Source organism: Diprion similis, chromosome 8 (genome assembly GCF_021155765.1).
Source record: "Diprion similis isolate iyDipSimi1 chromosome 8, iyDipSimi1.1, whole genome shotgun sequence".
NCBI classification, from domain to species: Eukaryota; Metazoa; Arthropoda; class Insecta; order Hymenoptera; family Diprionidae; genus Diprion; species Diprion similis.
This window is the reverse complement of record NC_060112.1, coordinates 5,963,359-5,985,121: the sequence shown is the minus strand read 5'-3', so window position 1 is coordinate 5,985,121 and position 21,763 is coordinate 5,963,359. Positions and strand designations below refer to the sequence as shown.

The following is a 21,763-nucleotide window of genomic DNA, read 5'->3' as shown; positions in this document are numbered from 1 at the left end:
AATAATGTGGTGGAGATGACGATTGCATCGGATGCGTGGCTTTGGATTTCTTACACGAAATTCGAAGATTTTTGCTCCGAAACGTGGTGCAATATCGTCACTTTCGTCTTTATTGTAATTTAATGCTCAGAGCGAAATGAGTACCCTTCTTCCGGTATATCAAATTTCGCATATTTAAACACCGCATGGGCATTAATTGTGATTCGTGTCTGCTCTATTGAAGGTTTCTTCACACGCGATCAATACGTGATAGACACATGATATCCAAATCATGTGATAAGAAAAAGAGATTGAGTATACTTTAAAAATTTACAAAGACGTGCTTCACGTGACGCAGTCAAATATTGCGAAACCCTTGTCTATTCAACAGCCCGCGGAATGTCACCTTGAGGCACACATTGTAGTTATAATTTTAATAGTTGTCGCCGTCGTGTAGTGAGGCAATGTTTATTCTATTCTGCCAAAAGCGTACTTGAGGTGCCCTCAGTCAATCAGCAGATTCAACGACTTGAGGCCATTTTTCCGACACTATGAACTACAAAAAAATTGAAATCAAAATAAGCAAGCAAGGTCTAAATTATAACCGAAACTGGGAAAACATCCTTTTTTCATCAGATAAAATATCAGAGATCAAACACGAGATTACTCATATTTAGAGCTTCATCATAGAGAGTTTGAAGCCATTAAATTACGGAGCTTTTCATGCGGAATTGAAACAATTCACTCAACTCCTTTTTTTGGCAGGAGGATGTAGCTCTGGAAAAGGCAAAATCTTCTTGCTGATAGCCTTGACACGCGTACTACCGTGATAAAACATTGAAGCAAACAGTTACAATGCGAAAAATAAAAAAAATCACATCTCTTCAATATTTCTGAAACGCACACTCGAACTGATTTTTTGATTTGCAAATTAAACAATGGCTCGATCGCATTCCTGCACGTGATCGGGACGTGACATCGCCTTTCATATATTAGCATTAGGCATATTTAGGAATAAAAAAAAAAAAACTGAGCAAAATGGTTTTCTTCATTTTTGCCTTGATTGATACGGATCTGTTCACTTACCCTCAATGCCGAATAAATCTTGACTTTTGTCAAAGTTCTTTTGGATCGTATTAAATACCGCTACGGAACAACATCGAGAAAATGCATTCGCTGATAACTTTCCACAATCATGAAATAAATTCTGCATGAACACGAGTCATCCCTAATTTTTATCTGTACTTACGTGAAACTGCACACAGTATAAAATATGTCTGGCTACAATACAAATTACAGCAGTTTTATTTTCAGAGATGTGAATGTTTACGCAGCTTCGAAAATGTGGAAAGAACGATGTTCGTGCATAAGTTTGAGTCGGAAATTTGGCTTGAACACTTCCGGATATTGTTAAGTATAATCGTCAATACATGCGGACCAAAACCGGACCCCTGTAATGAATTTCTTATTTTAAATATACCTACGTTAAAAATATTAAGCCTGGTAGGAATATTTTTCATTGTGGTAGGTACATGTAATAATTGTATTTACAACATTTCTTAAATTCATTTCATCCATTTTACTTGGATTGAACAATTAATAATTAATTTTTTGACTATTTCGATCAACTCAGTATTCAAAATACTTTGACTTAGGTACCTATTACCTTGCTGCACGAAGAAAAAGAAACGAAACACGACAAATGACATGAGATCATAATATTTTCGATAAAATCATGTAGTTTGTGCGGTATTTGGTAGCGAGGGAATCTGCTAAATTCCATGCGGATCCGTCAAAGAAATGGGAAGAACATTCGTTGAATCGACGTTAAAATTATTGTCCTATTGAATAAGCAAGTAGTATTTTCTAGGCAGGCCAAACAATAATACGCCGTGTTTCAATGACGTTTGAAATACAAGAATTCTAAACATAGACGACAAATGCATTTCAATCTGTGAATTTTATCTTAGAGTCTTCCTCATTTTCTTTTGCTGATGATTCTAACCATCCTCCCTATGGAATTTTACGAAATATTTGCAACCGGGCTGGAACTATGCAAGCCCAGTGTTACTCACGTAGCTCACAATCAGCTGTGAACGGGATTAAGATACAGGTCTAGGAATCAAGTAGGAGCAATTCGTAATCTGATATTTACATTCTCATTTAATGTTTACAGTCCCGAAAGAACGATGTTACAAATATTTGTTATTCAATGTCAGTTGAACATGCTTTGCTCCAAAGTGAAATACATGTCACCGTAGAAACTCTACTCTCTATGTATATATGAGACAGGTTCTTCAGAACTTTGATAATAGCGATGCTACGACGCTTAACTAATTTCAACCAAAGAGTGATGTCAGTCCTTCCCACAGATCTTCGACAGTTGAAGTTATTAGATTTGTTGAAGAATCGTAAGTGATGCCCAGCGATCCTCGACCGTAAGGTGTGTCCGCGTTAGTTTGAAAATAGTATTTGCCACTCCTAGAACAGAAGAAACATCATTCAATCGTAATTCAAGCTCTTTCAAGGAACGAATATGCAAACTTTACTTACGCGGTTGTCGGGGTGGCGAAACCCATCACCGCTACATCATTCGAATCGCATGAACCTTGCTTGAACTTCCGGTACGAATCGCATGTTTGGCCAACGTAAGCAGACTCATTTCGTATGGACTCAGCATAGTAGAAACAAGCTCTAAGGTGGCTACAGATATCTGTAAAAATAATAGAGCAACGAAAACGTACATCGAGGGCTAAAAATCTTGGGAACCTTAGACGAAAAATAGAAAGCCACGCAAACTCACGTCCAGCTAAACCACATCCTGGCTGTAAGTTGGTACCGCCGTTAGGATAAAAGTCGACGTGTCCTACATCTGAGTTAAGTCCAATGACGCCGTCGTCCGAATGAATTACTTGGACGAAATCAGCATCGTCGGTATTTACATGGTCGAGAATCGTATAGAACAAGGGTCCCGCAGGGTCCAAAGCTGGAGTAATAGAATTTGGGTAAACAAACGTTCTTCTAAATTCTGTGCACGTTTCCATTCGACTGACGATTTGAACAGCTCGAACCGATGAATCGAGAAGACGCAGACAAGAGAAGAATATCCAGCACGTCAATTCAATTCGAAAGTGTGCAAAATGGAGATAAATGTGATGCGAAAAGGACATTTCCGTCGACTCTCTTACCCACGATCCGGGGCACTGTAAAGTTCGCGTAACGTCCAGCATATCCTGAGATTTCGGCACCCATCGAATGGCCGACGAGGTGAAGGGAGGACGAGTCCAGACCAGCCGCCACCCAATCGTTGAGGATGGTGGCCAGGGTGTAACCGACACCAGGAACACTTCGAGCCGCGTAGACGTACGCACTGACAGCGATGTTCGCCCAGTTCATGTACAGAACGTTGTGGTCTCCCCGTTGGAGGTACGCTGAAAAATATTCAGGTTGATGATAAGTCTGAAGAGCTTTGGTGGTTCGAAGCCAAGCTTGCGTTAATGAAAATGGTCCAACCATCAATCGATTACAGCTTTTGAAAACGCTGGATTTTGAACCGTTATACGTACCATCGATGATTGCTTTGGTGCTTTGCCAACTCGGAGTACCGTACAAACCATGGGTGTAAACGACAGTCGGCTTGCTGACGTCCATTTGAGCGAACAAGCTCAGAGCTTCGGTAGATGCTACTTCCGTGTACGTGTTGACGTCCTCGCTGGGAATTATAGAATGCTAAATTCAATGAAAACGCAAATGGCTGGACGAGCAGTTTAATTAACTATCGTCCTAAATTAGTTGGGAATGGTAGGATCGAGTAAAATGTTGCTATTGGCTATTGGGATGAAATTTTCTTTCATGTTCTGACAACGCAGTTGGGAATTATTCGTTTTACATCTACATACCCTGTAAAGAGTCGTACTTTGGTTGCCGCCAATTTCGACGATGATGCCTGGTAAACTGTGAAAATAGAAATTTTTATCGAAAGGTACACACTTTGGAATTTGACAATATCGTACGAGAACTGAAACAGTCAAGATGGGCAAACTTTTTTAATATCAATAAAATTTTACGTAAAAAGGGTATTGCGTTTTAAAAATAATTGATTTTTACCTCGTGTGGTGTAAAACTATAGTCATAGAACAAAAGTCGTGAAAAACTTACGGCACAAAGTGCATGGCGTGTACGTCGTGCTTACTGCCATGGCAATTGGCAGCCATAAGAACAGTAGACCCGCGAATCGTATCATTATTAGGTTCAAATTGTAAGCTCGATGCAACTGACTTTCACAAGCGTTAATCAATCCTCCTTATATATGTTATTCGTAACGTGGTTATCATTCTCGGGCTACATGTCTGAAGTTTTTAGTCAATACTCAACACTCCTGAATCTCGATCGAATGATACAGTGGAGATACCGATTGTCCTAGAGTACGTGACCTGTAATTTTGAAAATAAGATTTGAAAAATATCGGTCTAATTTCTGTGCAAAAGTTGTTTGAAATTCAGATTTAAAAAAAAAATGTGAACCTCTGGCTCAGTCGATTGATTTTGAGTACTCGTGCGATAAAAGATATGGCTTCACGATTAGTGATAATCATCCGTTTAAATAGATTTTTATTCGCGGGACAAGATTTTTTGCGAAAGCTTTGTACAATTTAATTGCCGATTTTAATTATCTAACTCCTTTATTATTTTCCCTGCCGCGATGGAAACAGTGATATCAATATCTTGTTTACGAATCAACCGAATCTCAACTGTTGACAACACGCTTAGGCTGGAATTTGACCCAGGTACGTGATACTGAGTAGATCAGAGCTTCGTTCAGAAAAGCAGAATATATGTATAATTTGTTTTATTGTAATCGAGATACGATAGTTCTAGTGTTCCTTGATAATTTTAATTAATGATTTGCATTTGTTTAGTGACAAAACAATCTTGAGCTGATTCTGGTGCAGTCATATGCGAAGACTTGTAATTTTTTAGGATATTAACCATTCAGAACATCGACCTATTCAGTTTTGACCATTCGTTCAGAGTTTCGGCATTACGCAGCAATTTTCTATAAAGAAAGAATAAACTTGAATAACTTACTGCACTCTGTGCAGGGTTCTTATGTCAGATTTTTTGTCATGGGAAATGGTAGCCATAAAAACACTGGAATCATTAATCGCATTACCGTGTCACATACTCACTTTAAGTGACAGAAATATCAAAGGAATTTTTAAACAGAAAATTCAGATCACGGCTGAACTCGCAGAAAGCATTTCATTGGTAATCTCAAATTATGATTGCACACAACATTTCAATTTTGATACGGATCAATAGCAAATTTCTACAGAACAATGACGTTAAATGTATAGATAACAAACGTACCGTCCACAGTGATCAGGAAAATCGAAGATTGCTTTTAGCAATCTTCTACAACTTAACTTATATAATCTTTCTCATTCGCAATCGGACTTGGACATTATCGTACACGTGGTCGTTTCGATTTTCAAACCTGTCTTTTCCTCGATGTCGCACACCTTTTACGAACCATTTCAATTGCAGCAATCGTTTCTATGCATCTTGTAGATTATTCTCCTGATGGCAAAAGTTGTGTTGTCATCATCGTCAAGATGAAAAAAATCGCGACGCTTTAGCTATTTTTCTGTGAAATAAGGCGGTAGAAACATACAGTTTGATTCTACAAATTCTTGAACCATAAATTCATGTAAAGGATAGAGATGACGAAAATTCTGCTGGTCCTGTTTGTTCAAGAAGAAAGTCCAGACTTACAACCAACAAGTATATGAGAAAAAGATGAAGCTGAAGGACATTCAATAGATATAAATATCAAGTTTCTTAGAGGTCTCGCATCATATATTGATTGAACAGTAATGAAGTACAGTTAATCTGAATTAAACGAATGAAGTAATCCATTAAACTCTTGTGATATATGACAAAAATCGGAACAACAATTGATAATCGAAAGTATTGAATGTTTCAAAATATGTGTGAAAAACATTAAAGTTATTGTTAGTCCAAGTCTTTCAAAGAGTATATCCTGAACTGGCTCTTCTCGTGGGATGCGATGTTCGTTTTTAGAATATTTTTTCAACATTATTTAAACGTATAATCTAGGTACGAGTATCCATGGAAGCGAAAACTGGTCCAAGATATTCTCGAATCGAGAAAGCTGGAATGGTGTCTTACATTTCTAGAAATAGAACTTCCCTTTATAGTCATGTTGATTACCTAGCAAAATGAGGTGACTCTGGGACTACTTACACCAACGTAAAATGTACCAAATCGTATACTTATATGCACTGACTTTATTGAATAGTTTTATACTTATTGATACGTGGCACCGCTGATTCCTCGACCGTATCGCTATGCGCTGTTGATTCATCGAGCGAAGATTTCACGTCTAAAAAATGAAACGATATTCAATCGACGTTTTCCTCAACTTTTCAGCGGCAAATAAAGTTTGCAAAACTCACGCTGTGAATGGTGCGCCAAATCCGCGTAAAATTTTTCGTAGGATTGACAGGCGAGTCCAACAAACGCAGTCTCGTTGAGCAAAGACTCGACCCAATAGAGCCAAGACCTCTTGTGACTGCAGACCGCTGAAAATAAGGATATGAAACGACGCCACTCAATGGCCAAGAAGGTCAAAATGTAGGAACGGACATGAAAGGATCGGAAGCCTGAGGTCGGTCGGCTTTCGACCGAGTTTCCGAGTTTGAAGAACCCTCGCAACCTGGCTGAGGAGCGGCGCCACGATCAGGAAAAAAGTCGGTGTGTCCCGTAGGGTAGCAAATCCCGAAGAACTCGTTGTCGGGGTGAATAACGTCGACGAAAGCTGCGTCACTGGACTTCAAGCGCTGGGTTCCGGTCTCTGGAAATCTGGGACAAGCACCGTCCAGACCTGAAACAATCGAGAGGATCTTCTCGACCTGATTTGAGAGCAAGTGGAAAAACTCTTCTGTCTCGTTATCGCGATCCTCGTCGAGGTTCGTTCTTGCCTGTGATTCTTGGCACGGTGAAATTCACGCTCCTTCCGTTGCAACCGGCCAATTCAACTCCGATCGAGTGGCTGACTATGTGCAGAGTCCTCGAGTCCGGACCAGCGTCGACCAGGAGTTGCACAATGTTGGACATGACGTAGCAGACGCTTTCGAAGCTCGTGTAAAAGTAGAGACATGTGTTTTTGGCCACTCTTGAATAGTCGATTATAAGCACGTGTGGTCGTCGCGTGTCGCGTAAGCTGAAACAAGTTTTGCTGATCGTTTCAAACTTCACGTTTCTACGTTTTCTTTATTGCAGAAGAGCCAGCGAAATCGTTTGTAGCCTTGAATTCTCATCGTTTATCATCGTTCTCAGGACTCTCTATCCATCGGTGAATGTAGATTACAGTTGGTTTGTAGGAATGGATTTTTTCCGCCAGGACCGAAGTATCGCTAGCTAAAGTGCTAGTATAACCCTAAGTATACGTCATGAGGTCATTCGAAAAAGTTTCGTCATATCGACGGTTATTTTGAGAGATTGAAAGCTGACCGCTGTTCAGTTTGAATTTATTATTGCAAACAACCAGCAAATTTCCACTTTTCATTGCAATGGTATTTTTTGGTCTTATATTGGTAACTTTGCGAATGAAATTGAGTATTTAATTGAAATCATCGTGTGATTGGGAGGGAAACAACGAAAATATAGAATCTAACGAAAAGGAAGGGAAAAATGATGAGACAGTTCAGAAAATCTGTTTAATTAATTCATTTACTGTTTTGTCGTGTGAGTAAAGGTATAGTAAAAATATAAATAACACAGTACACGGCACATGTGCGTATATATCCTGGATAGTAACGAATTGAGGTAGAAAGAAAATTTATTTTATGAACGATTCAATTGTGCAAAAAAGGAACAAAACTCGGAGCTGATTCTTTTTTTGGAATTAGTGAAAGGTATACTAGCGTATTGTTTCAACTATCAATAATTGGAAATTTGAACGAATCAGCTCGATTGGTCAGAATCTGAATTTCCGAACTTGAATATCGTTGCAAAGGAATTGTTTGAAAGTAATTTACTTACTGCAAGTGTCACAAAATATTTCGTCGGAATTCGACACGCTAATGAGAGTAATTCCAAAGACCAAGACACGCTTAGAGAATCGAATCATTGCTGCTCGTATGAATTCCACGTTAGTACGTAACTGCAGTTATAATTTGAATAATTCACCTTTACCGATAAATTTTCGCCGTTAAATGTCGGGTCTCGCATTATATGAGACTTACGAATTTACCCTATCGAAGTTGTTTTTTATGTTTGCGCTTCTGCCTAACGCTTACTAATACTGAACATAATTTATACATGATGCTACGCGTAACCGAGCAGTTTTCTTTTATACCGCAAGTATTTATCGAACCTCTTTTAAATTCTCTTCAAAGATTTTTCATTAGAACTGCAACATGAAAAAAAATTCGAAAACAATCGAACTACGCACAGTCATATTGCCTGAAGTTTATGGAATTAAAAAAAATTTGGACTCAGTCACGCTTTGGTGAAAGTTATTTAGTTTTTTATAACCATGAAAGAAAGATCATTACATAATTGCGAGTTATCAAATTCAAGTATCTCATGTTTTAGAAATAAGTTTTTGTCGAGTCGTTGAATTTGAAACGCGATTGGCGTATGTGCAAGTGAATGAAAATATAACGTCTGATTCACCTTCTCACTCATACGAGTGAAGAAGTCACATAGAATCGAGAATAACTTGGTGACAATAGATTTCCTTTCACCGACGTTTAATCGAAACGAACGGATTGAAATTATTTGCCTAGCCCATGAATAATCTCCTTGGAATTTTTTGAAAAATTGTCATTGAGATGATGAGAATTCTGTTACGAAATTCTCAGTTTCTTCTAAAGCTATCTGAAATCCTTTTACATCGTTACGCAGAATTATTGGTTATAAATTTCACGGATAAGGTCAAGATTCTCCGTGATCCATTCTTTATCAGTAATTCCAACTTCTCATGAACAGACACTTGACAAGTATAGAAAAAAGTTAATTACGCATTTATTTTATCCAGAGTTCAAAAGTGACCAAGTACAAACTACAATAATATGATGTTAACAATGCTAAGTTATTACTATATAGAAGAAAAATTGTGGAAGCGTCCTGTCGTGATATAGGTACTCGTAAGGTAACTCAGGATGACGAGGCGATTTTGCAACTCTTTTGGATCAATTGACATGGAGGTGTCAACCCGGATTGTGAGCGCCGATCTTATTGGACCTTGGTGCCGTTGCTGGATTATTCGTGCTACATATTGTCAGTCTCATCCGATCATCGGTAGTGAAGGAATCCTGGATCACAAGGACGATAAGGTGGCTTGGTATCTGGTGCCGCTCAATCCTTTACCGTAAGGTGGCGAAGCCGTAGTCTGAAGGTAGTAGTCTCCGGGCCTGAAAAGTCATGACATGAGATTTAATCTGAGGGTAGCAATCATTCCTAGACCAACTGTTTCTCTGGCACTATTCCAAGTGTCGCACTCACGCGTTGTCCCTTGTCTCGTATCCCACTAATACCGTTTGCCCAGAGGCACATGAACCGTCAATGAAGCTGGCATACGAATCACATTGAATTCCAACGAGTACACCTTTGTTACGAACTGCTGCCGCCAACAACTGAGGAGCCCTAAAGTGAGAGCATATATCGGTCAGAATAGGAATAGAATCCTCCTCCCTTGCGCAGCCTGGCTGAGGGTTGCCTCCTCCGTTCGGGTAAATGTCGACGTTTCCTGCGCTGTATGGAATGCCCAGAACACCTTTATCCGTATGGATAATTGCCACGAAATTGGCGTCGGTAGAGCTCAGGTGGGTATGAATGAACTCGAATCCCGGAGCAGCGGGGTCCAAGCCTGGGGAGAGTATGGAGGTTTAACTCCATCACAGTAGAACTGTGGAAGCACGGTCATAACGGACGTCCACCACTCGGAAATTTCTCGAGGGCAGTTAGTAGTAATACAAGGGGCATTCTGCGCACCGATTCCTGTTACCGACACTTACCGACATCTTCCCCCAGACTCAAACCCTTCTCCGCGATGATCCCGGTAAGTGTCGGTAACAGGAATCTGTGCGCAGAATGCCCCTTGTATTACTACTGCAGTTCATCTCGAGGACGAGACGTGTACTTCGTCAAAACGCAATTCTCGTCACCTGTTATTTTAGCGATATCGGAATTCATGGCCCTCCCAGCGGCCCCGGCGATCTGGGCTCCGAGTGAGTGTCCGATCAGGTGTATCTTCGACGGGAGCAGCACTTCTGCACCTATCAGCTTATTCAGGGCATCAGCCAGGTACTCTCCAACACTTTCTACACTGTTTGTGGCGAAGATGTACTCTGAGACAGCAATGTCATTCCAGTCCAACAGCATTACGGTCAGATTATCGCGATCCTTTCGCCCGAGATATGCTGAAAAACGCGTAGAAGAATTTTTAATACGCAAGTTGGTTCAGGGGTTACTATTGATCCCTACCGTTTACGACGTCGTTGACACTTGGGGTACTTGCGACTAATCCCAACCAGCCAAAAATGTATACAATCAGCGTCTTGTTGGGCGCAAAATAGTCTTTCAGATCCAAAACATCGCCGATTTTCACGGATATGTAGTCATCGGCGGTTTTGCTACGACGGACAAAAGTGAATTGAAGTTCTACGAGTATAATACCTGTCGGTTGTCTGGGCTGTTGACAACCCTCTCGATCAGTATCCATGACGTGATTGACGGAAACACTCATACTTACTTATAAAGTCGCAATCGCATCTCGTCTAATTGTTCACGCGAGGCTTCGTATTCTGCAAACCAAGGTGGACAATCGACAAATCGAATTTAATAGCCGAACTAACAGCTGCATGGACCGAGTGTTCTGAATTTTTAGATCTTTGCTGATCGCAAAGAGTAGCTTAGCGATTCAAATGCTTTTGATGAATATATTAAAACGTTATCAACTCACCATCTGCAATGGCGAACGACAGGCAGAGCGGTAAAATAGCCGCGAATCGCATGGTCGTTGTTCGAAAGTTTTACTGGCCTCTTTGTAATCGAATTTCGAAAACAACTAAGTAGTTCTCTGCACGGAGGATAAGATTTCGTTGATTACCGCGTCGTCGTACTGAATATTCGTGTATCGAATTTTGCCTTTATATATACCAATTCATACTATAGCAGTTTTCGAATTAGATCACACAAGTTATCGTGCAATTTTACCCAATTGATCCAAAAGCCATTTTTTCTATTCGTTAGTTCTTTTGGGAACTTCTTTTTTCATTTTTGTAAGTAAATTCAGCAATTAAACAACGGTGGCTGGATCACTTGTCCAAACAGAAACGCAAGGATAAATTTGAATGAATTTCGACACGCGTGCTCCACTTTTATTTTGAAAACCATTTTGAGCACTCGTTATATCATTTGCAATAGGTTTGCTTATTGGAATTTCTTTTTGGCCAATAGTCACCTCCATAATTCATGTCATGTTTGCACCATTCGAGATGTCGATTAAAAATGTCCTGCAAACAATTATTCATCCTATTGACTGATATCGTTGACCTGGTTCATCTAAGCGTCGTTTTACTCGGGGTATATTTTTTTTTTCAATATGTTACCTTACACATGATTGAACGTTTCTTTACCATTTCGAACCTCTGCACTTTCTTTTCCAAAGTCAATTTGACGCTCGTTTTCAAAATTTCGAATAGTTTCCGATAGTTTCGGAATTCATTTATCGTCGAGTCCGTAGATTTGGTGCCCGTGTATTGCTTAGTCAAATGGTATTGCACTGTCAGTTCCGACTGCTTTACTGATAATTGACTGCATGAGACAGCGAAATTTCGTCAAAATCATTGTGAATACAATGATCAGAACAATGATTGTACACAGCAAACAAATTCAAGACTCACCTCGTATAAAAACGCAGAGAAACATTAGGCAGAAGTTCTTTCTATGCGCATCTGGCTGACGGTAATAGAACAAAACCGAACAAGTACGCGTAGAACTCGTGCTCTGAGGCTTCCGTACAAACTTAATTATTTTTTTTTTATGCGATATAATTACAAATTAACCATTTTTGGACATTTTCCTTCACTTGTGCTGTGAGACTTTGCTTCTCTCTAAAATTTATGATTCTAGGTCAACGGGAAGTACTCTATAGGTTTTAATGAGTGAGATTGCTAGTATCGAAATATGTGGCACAAATGATCGTATTTTTTCATCACGTTGACTTGGAAATTTTAACTAATTTCAACTTGATACCTCTAGCCGTACCTCAGAAATAGTGTGCACCGACAGACAGACAGACAAACGGGGAACAAAATGATCCTAAAAGGATTCCGTTTCTTCCTTTTGCGGTACGGAGCCTTGAAAATACTAATAACTAAAAATCCATCATAATCGATCAATTAATTTTTCTCCCTTTAACAAGGAGCGAATTAGCGATGCAAATTTGCGATTCGTACTCCGCGAAAATACCCTCGAATCGAGATTCGCTCGATCCGTAAGAGTGTAACCTAATTATCAAAATAAGGGGTTAAAAATTGTTTCGAAATTCTACAGCCGCCATATCTAATTGAGAAATGAATCGTATTGAGAAAAGTACGCATCATTATAACATTATTCATAATTATGCCATATAAGTTTTATATATCAGGTACAGGTTCTCCGTGATCTTTATTTTATCAGACATTTTTTATTCCTGTGAGTAGTGAACGGATAAAAGTGAATGTAGAAAAATACTGATTACATACTTCAATGATCCGTGGCTTGAAATTGGCCTGAAATTGATTGAGCACAGGATACAGTAAAACGCTGAACTTTTCATTTACCCTGAGAAACAAAAGTCACGTGTAAAACTGCGAAATGTGACGCAGGACAGGCGACGAGATTGTGCAATATCAGTTTATTGGATTCTCAAGCCGCTAGCAATGACATTTGATACTTTCCTATAGCAATCGGAATTGGAAAGTCTATACATATCCAACTGAACATCCACATCCTTTGATCAGCCCGTAACTCACGTAACCTGTCAGTCATTCCATGCCAAATCACTCAACCTGTGACCCTGCCCATTATCGATTCTACCTTTATTTTTTACATGGTCAACCTCACCCTAAGAGCTTTTTTTCGTAATGAATTATTCAATGTATCTCTAACGGATCCAGTTTTTGTAAAAAAAATTCCATATACTCTACTATGAAAAGCGCGAAAATCTTAAAGTTTCATTTGGAATATCATTTCTATTTCTACTGTCATTTCATAGAAACTTAAGTTCGCTTCAAAGCGTTTGAGTTCAAATTTAATTTAATATTGGAGTTACAGTGTTCATCTTTCATCGTCGAATACGTGGTAAGATTTTTACAATGAAAAGTGCTTTTTCAAGTAGATCACATCAGTCGTTACAAATAAAATGGTTTGAATTTTTAGCCTGCGTTCGAACACATAAAAAAAAATACATGGGATATCCCATGTGCTTGAAAGTGTCATGATTCCGTTATAAAAATTCCATCAAATTTCACTCGTTTTACCTTATCCGAAAAAAGACGTGAGTAGATATTTTTTTCCTTCATTTACTGTTTCTCGACTGGTTGTTAGAGTTTGCATTCGCAAATGTGTCATGTCTACTGAATAATTATCATCATCGTCGTCATCCTTGTCAGAATTCTGCGAATGCCAGTTAAACGCGGTCAATTTTTCTCACTCTTCTTTCCACTTGTCTACATTCATTTCCTTGTTGTTTGCTCAGCTGTCAAATATACGGCCACGTTTACTTGCAGATGTAATTCAAATATACGATAACGATCATCCACGTCATTGGATATCGTCCATCTGTTTCATCTACACGTAATTTTATTCGGTAATATTTTTCATTGAATATGCATTCATTTTACGTGGCATGAAGCACGATCAATCATACTTGAGAATATTCAAAGGGTTTTATCGAAATTAACTTGCACATGTTGCATCTTTTGCCTGTGCTTGTTTTTCCCCAAAGATCCGATCATGGTGGTGAAAGTTTTATTACCCTTTTTATCGTACTAACCATAGAAAAATCAGTAAAATATTCTGATCAATTATATTCAACGATGTTAAGGTTTAGAGTTTGATTTTTGGTTGACTCCTGCATAAAATTAGAACGTGGTTAACTGCTTCAAGTGTAACCGAAATAGGTTTGAAAATCATTTCTCGCGTTGATTAATCATTTTCTCAAAATTCTCCGAATCCCTGAATCTAATAATTGAACTGTCATTGAAATGTTGAGATGACGATTGAAAATTCTTGGTATCGTCTAAGGGAAGGTGAAGTCTTTTTACATCATTACATACTTAGAATTATCAGAGACAAATTTTACGGATAAGGCCAGTTTTCTTAATGATCTATTGTTTATCAGGAATTTCAATATTCTTATGAGGGGAGACACGATGTGCGTTGAAAAAGTTTTAATTACAATTATTTTGTCCGTGGCTTAGAAGTGAACATTTAAACAGACTAGATTTCGCAACTGAACGTTGGCCGGAAAGTACCGTTTGATTAAGTAGCTTTGCTCGAGTATCTACCGTAAGCCTGTGACTTTTTCAAAATCTAGACTAAAAATCAGAATTCACTTGTAACTGTGGAACGAGAAACAGGATAGACGACAAGCTTCTGCAATATCAGTTTATTGGATTCTCAAGGCGGTACAAATATCGGTTGAAACCTCTCGGCAACAGACGGCGGAAGTTGAAAAGTATCGATATATTCGGGCATGTGACGTCATTTTTCGATCTATTCTTCCCAATCGAGTCAGAACGACGAGGTGACTATGCGACTATCTTATACGGCTGGACAGTGTCGTCCCAAATCTTGAGCACCGATATCATCAGTTTTTTATCACACATGTGTCCAAAATTCATTTTCGACGCATTCGTGGTAAATAATATCGTATGCAATGAGCGTCACGAGTCATTATTGTGTTGCATAGAGCTTCTCCTTAAAACTAAATCGGTTGTTCAAATTTCAAACTTACGTCGTGGACGATGTCCCATATCCCATCACGAACCACGAATGAATCGCAAGCGCGTCTGTAGAAGGCGTCATCGGTAGTATTGCTAGAACAAGTCTATCGACGAATTATTTTCATCATTCAATTTTTCTTTAATTTCTTCATTCTTTTTTTTGTTACTCATACTTTTCAGTCTGATATATTTACGAAACTCGGTATTGCGGTCGTCGTTTAGACACAAGTCGTCACAGAAGTTCTGGCTTCTTTGAACACAAAATTTCAAATCCACGCCGGCGTTCTTTAATTATGTTTAATTATTAAATAATTTATAGATATATTTTGATTAAGTGGTTGAAACTTTTTGGTTTAAAACGCTTTTTTGGGAATGGTTGTGATTTCAGTCGGAGGTTCGCTGCTAGAAAGTTTCTGTCAAGTTGAGAAAAACGAACAAGTGAAACGGAATAGGAATTGAAAAATGGCCATTGATAGGGTTGAAAATTTTAAATTTTTGTTCAGGTATATTTTGTTGTATCTATAGTAAGTAATTAATTTAACACCAAAAGTACATTGTGTATATTAAATATTCGACGGAAAGAGCCAATCGAATTGACAACTCTTTGTTCAAGTACTCATGATTGGTTTTGGATTGCTCTTAAAGCCTTTGAATTTGAAAAAAAAATCATTCCAACCATTGAACCATGCAGAAGTTATTTTCACTCAAGAGTCTTGTGAGATCAGTGGATGTAGAGAACAGTTGGCTTCCTCTGATAGAATTTTAGTATCAGTTTAGGCTGCGTCAACGACAATTTCGCCGAAACACCGATAATGCACCGTCGTGTCAAAAGTATTACGCATTCGATAATTAATTACTCGTCCTATAAATCGATCAATCCTTTGCTTCCGCTGTTATTATCTTGTATCTATACTGTGTACGAATATTATATTAAAAAATTTCCGTGAATATAAATTTTTCAAACTGTCAATCAATTAGAATCTAGACGTTTGACAAAAAATTATCTTCAACACTCACCCCATGCATATCATCCCACAAATATGCAGTTAACTAGTAAAGTCAAATTGTTACACCTTTTTTTTTCACTATTTGCGATGAATTCATTGATTAAAACTAAAATAATACGATGACGTGTTTCTGTGAATAAAAATTGTCAGGAAATAAATAAGGCTAATTGCCATATTAGTGAATTGAAACATTCATTATTATTTTGGGTGAATCCGCCATCACATTTTTCTAGTAATTTGAGATCCAAAAGGTCTTGTATGTTGGAAATAATTCTTGAGCTACACCTTTTGGAAGTGGTGGCTTATCAACAAATGACTCCAAGCTATTGGTTGATAAAGCTTGTTGAAATTTGCACCAGGCGTTAGAACCTTCACGTCAGACAAAATGTCGTGGATGATCTAATGATGACGTTTTATCGTATACCGTTTGCCATATCCCATTATCCCACATGTCATCAATATTGTTGAGGTGACGTCGTATTGCTAAGCCATAATAATTGGTCAGCTCATTAATCACCTTATCGGTTAATTGACCCTTCCCCCAAGCTTTTCCCTATCTTATCAGGTTTTCTCTTGATACCCCTGAGTCGACTACCCATTCGTTTTTTACGATCGGGACTTTTCATTGGACGTTGCATCGCGAATATTTTTTTATACATCTCAGTACCATCATCACCGATAAAATTTATATATTTTATTTTATGCGGTGTTTCCGATTTTATAAACATTTCTTTTATACCATCGACCTACATTTTACCCGATGAATTTTTATGGTCAATTAAACTCAGTCGGCCGTGGTAAATCCATGAAGGCACTTAATTTTTCACCACCACATAACCCAACACTAATGAGTGGCATAGCTAATATGAATCGTCGATTAATTTCATGTGCATTTTCTATAAGGCTGCATGAATCAATCGACACAGGATGACTTTTTTCGCATTTCACTAGATGAACGTATTTAGTTAAAAACCCATGTCACAGACAAGTTTCACGAATTATGTAATCAGCCCAGAAACTGGAATGCCAGTGATGATCAGAAACATGAAAATATGGTTGAATTTTCTGTCACCTATAAGCGACAATAGAAACCGTTAGAAGTACATCAGAAAAATAAAGATATTGCTTCGAGCAAATGCACACTAAAATGCATTTAGACTTTTCTATTTTAAACCTCGTATAGAAATCTAAGAATTCTTCTTTTTAGAGGTAAAATTTGAACGTTTCACAGAATCGCACCTGCGGTTCAACTGATCAACGTCGAGTCGTGTATCAACCCGGGCGTATCTACGTCGTGTAATTAGCAGGCAAATTACTCGACGTCAACTTAACGACATGCTCGTACAGTGGTTTTATCGGATTCGCTACGATGTATCAAGCGGTGTGCAAAATCGCACGTATGTGACGGGAAAGTTTAAGCCACGGCTCATTTAGTATTGCATCGTGGTTTCAAATCCTGTTCATTAATGATGGGAGTAGGAATTGAAAGAAATCGTAATTATACTAGGTCAAGTAGAATGTATAACTACTTGTTTTTATTTGATATAATATTCTTACAAATTTTTCAATTGGACTATGATCGCTAAATCGGGGGAACAGAAACATTCTTGATCAAATCTTTTCCTTTCAATATCTCTAACAGACTTTGAACAGTTGATACCATTAGATTGGATGAATGGTCGTATGTCGCACCCTTCATTCCTAGACCGTAGGGAGCAGCAAAGTTCGTCTCAAGGTAAAACTTTCCCCTTCTGGAAGAAAAAAAATTTCATTTAAAGATGCGTGCGACTTACAGTCAGGTGATCAAACTCTGAAAGCAGAAGCATGATTAGGCAGAGGTTTAAAAATTGTTACTGAAACCGTTCTCGTTACGCGTAGCTAGAAAAATCTCCGCAACTCAGGAAAAAGTTTAAACACAATGGATTTCAACTCTAAATACCTCACTGTATCGATAGCAGTAGGAAAGTGATATTGTTCTACCATTTTATCATCGGAAAATCGACACGACTTCTCCGATTCTGATTAACTAAAGTTAACTTTTGTTTGGAAATCGATTCGGTACAAATTATTCAAGTTAAATTTTAAATAACGGCAATAAATTACTCGTGGAATGATAAATTCATCCTCCGCAATATTAACGACTTTTCAATTAAATTGAACAAACTGTATGCATATTTCGGTGAATGTATAATTCAATAATGGACTTCTTTGATATTGTTAAAAACAGTGCGAGTTGCATTTGAAATTCAGTGACGGAAATTGTTTTCTTTTGTGAATCACAGAAAGATTTCTACATAAATTTAACTTAATCAGCTTCGGTTACACTTTTTGCATCATTATTGTGTCACGTCTTTATCGATGGAATGATTATACAAGTTTGACTCACGTGGTGACCGGTGTGGCGTAGCCCATTACCGATAAACCATTGAAATTGCATGAACCTATCTTGAATTTTGAATTTGAATCACAGGCACGGCCGATGAAAGCGTCCTGATTTCGCACTGATTCGGCATAGAAAAGAACAGCTCTGACGTGACTGCAAAGATCTGAAAAAATAAGCACGTTGCGGTAAGTGTGAAAATATGGATGGAATCTCGACGCGCAGAGATCGATTGTAGTCCTCGCATACCAGCTGACAAACATCCAGGCTGCACGCTGGTACCGCCGTTGGCATAAAAGTCGGCATGTCCTATTTCTAAGTCCATTCCAAAGAATCCCGCATCCGTGTGGATAACTTCGACGAATGCAGCATCGCTGGGCTTCAGATGCTCGAAGAGGGTATAAAAAAGTGGTCCCGCAGGGTCCAAACCTAGTAAATCCAAAAAGACACGAAGTCAGGGAAATATTTGGAAATGGATTGAAGCAGAAGCGAGTAAATCACTGGTATCAACTAGTTCGTACTCACTGGTCCAGTGAAGGAAGCACAATTCTGAATTCTAAATAGGAGATAAATACACGAAACGAGCGTTGAATGACTTTCGTCTCACCTACTATTCGAGGCAGAACGAAATTCACGTGTCTTCCGGCGTATCCAGAGATGTGAGCTCCCAACGAAAAGCCCACTAGGTGAATAGAAGACGAGTTCAGACCAGCCGTCACCCACTCATTGAGGGCTGTGGCCAAAGCGTAGCCAACACCGGAAATGCTTCGAACAACGTAAATGTACTCGTTGGTAGCGATGTTCATCCAGTTTAACACCAGAACATTGTGATCCCGTCGTTCAAGATACGCTGAAAAATACCCAAGATGAGGTAAAAATCTTCTGATTGTTTGCGAATATGGTTTATAGTATGTGATGTTTTTTAAAGGCCTGAAAATCCAATGACAATCTTTCATTTAAACACGATGGAATTTCATTCGTACCGGTGATTATGGCTTGGGAGTGTTCCCAGTTTGTAGTTCCGAACCAAGGCAAACTGTACACAACAGTCGGCTTGTTTAAATCCATTTTGGCCAGCAGGTCTACAGCATCGCCCACCATCACTTCTGTGAATGTATGCAGGTCGTCACTGAGAATCGTCCCGAAACGGAAGTCGATGAAAACCCAAGTAAAAGTCAAAGTTCACGGATTATTCAATCAGCCGATAAACCAGATACCCATTGAACACAATCTGGCAAAATCTGACCATCACATATTATATATACACCTGGGGCATTCCAACCGAACTCGAGCGAGGCTCAATTTTTTAGAATACCTCAGATGTAATTGAATTTTCTGTCAGTTGTCAGCGACGTATATATATATTGATGTAATTATATTATTACATAATTATTGACGATTTACGTACCCTGTGTACAGCCGCATTTTAATAGCTGACAATTCAGTCTGTGTAGCGTGGTAAACTGTAAAATGAAATTCGAACTATGAATACTGACATCGAATCTCGTGTTATATTGGAAGGATAAAGAAACGACGAATATCTTACTGCGAGTCTTGCAAGGCTTGTAATCTTCTTGCGCTTCCACGGCAAACGGCAGTGCCACAAATAGTAGACACAAAAATCGCATCATCCTGTAGATGAGTTTCGCCGATTTCTTTCGATTCCTTTGACTCCAGTAGGTCCATTCTCGTGGAAGCAGGTCTCAGTACTTATACGTTTCCCAAGGCTTAGTTGTCACTACACCCAACCACTTGACCTGCTGTATTTCATTAGAAAACGTAAACAGTGTTGTTCAAATTTGTACGTCGTTTATAATTTTCTGTGAAAATGAACACCGGCTTGACAGCTTATGACGGTAAGAATGAGGTCGGGAAAGCGATATTACGAGACATTGAGCCAGTGAACTTGAACAAGAAGAGATGATTTGCTTGAGACGAATATTCTGATGAAAGCTCGAGAAACTTACGATGGGTTATTACTAAATTATGAGTGAAATGTACTGGCCGAGCCAATGACACGGATGCCATTGTAAGTGGCCGCAGCATCCAAGATGTCGGGAAACCGAGTTGATTGGCCGGAAGTTTACCGTGTCTCACGGAGATAGAGAGAAAGAGAGAGAGTCAAAGGGTGGGAGAGTTTTCCAACAGCAATAGAAATGTACTTTTTACTATTCTTGCTGTCTTCAGAGTCTCGGTTTGGCCGGAAACGTAGAGAACAGTTGGCTTGCTGAAACTTGTTTCGTCTTTCGAATCTGTCGTCGCGTCAATTAAAACGCTCGTATATTCATCTGCGGTATTTCAGAGTGTTTTTAAATCTTTCCTTATTGTTTAAAAAATTGATTCTTTTCCTTACACACCACAGATCGTAGTTTAAACCTTTGAGGAGCACATTTTTGTACTGAAGAAATTTCGAAAATCATAGGTGATCTACAAGTTTCGAAATTCGTAATAGCAAAATTCACAATGGCGGATCCAATATGGCCATGTCGTTGGGCTAACTTTGCGGGTTTTTGCATAATTCACAAAAAAATTAGTACGTGGGGCTTTTTTGGAGTTAAATAATGTTAATTACTACGTTGCGCTAGACAGGTCGTACGTATAGGTATACATCCCAGTGCCCTTGATAGGGCTAAACGCGACTGGCATTTTCAAAACGGTAAGAAAAAATTAGCATTTGCGGTTCAAGTATCACTCCGAGCGTATCTACACCGCGTAAATAGCAGGCAAATTATTCGGTGTCAACTTAACGACATGCTCGTGCAACGGTTTTATCGGACTCGTTGCGATATAACAAATGGTGTGCGAAATCGCACATGTAACACGAAAGTTAGAACTGCGGTTTAATTATCATCGAATTGTAAGTTCCGCTTTCGTGCGTTCTGAAAGGGAACAGGAAATGATATGAAACATAATTATGCTAAGTGCACTGAAAAGCTGAATTAATTTTCCACATCTGATATTCTTGCAATTATTCAAATCATTCTTTAATTAAAAACGTAGAAAAAGTTGCTGAAAATATTGCACGTTACATAAATAATATAATTTTAGGGTATTTATAAGACTTAAATTGTTCGCCAAAATCAGCACTTTCCGTCTGACAACTTCCGTTTGCAGAGACTTAATATCGGTACAATTGTCTTGATGAAGGCCCGTGACGTTTAGAACGATCCATTATTAAGTCTTGAGTGAACTGATCTGACCAAGCTGACGACGTGGCTAACAATGCGAGCAACCGAAGCGTGTAAGAGAGCGGGCGAAACCAGTTGATTGACCAAAAAGTTCTCATGTCACAGACAAATTCATTAGAGAATTAGTTAGTTAGCAATTGATTAGCAACTCATGTGTCAGTACTTGATGTGCTTTTTGTCGTTTTTC

At 38.7% G+C, this 21,763-nt stretch overlaps 2 protein-coding genes across 6 annotated transcripts in view; one reads left to right on the top strand and one right to left on the bottom strand.

The window, feature by feature from the left end:
- LOC124409901 (RYamide receptor) overlaps positions 1-21,763 on the top strand; it is an 83,482-nt gene that overhangs the window by 24,903 nt on the left and 36,816 nt on the right. The window lies entirely within an intron of this gene.
- On the bottom strand, positions 2,125-4,277 carry LOC124409904 (lipase member H-B-like). The gene is made up of 7 exons (XM_046887858.1): positions 4,138-4,277; positions 3,879-3,933; positions 3,546-3,691; positions 3,168-3,410; positions 2,783-2,965; positions 2,533-2,692; positions 2,125-2,460 (listed from the first exon to the last, which is right to left on the bottom strand). The coding sequence occupies exons 1-7, from the start codon at positions 4,220-4,222 to the stop codon at positions 2,319-2,321; spliced, it is 1,014 nt and encodes a 337-aa protein (XP_046743814.1). The 5' UTR covers positions 4,223-4,277; the 3' UTR covers positions 2,125-2,318.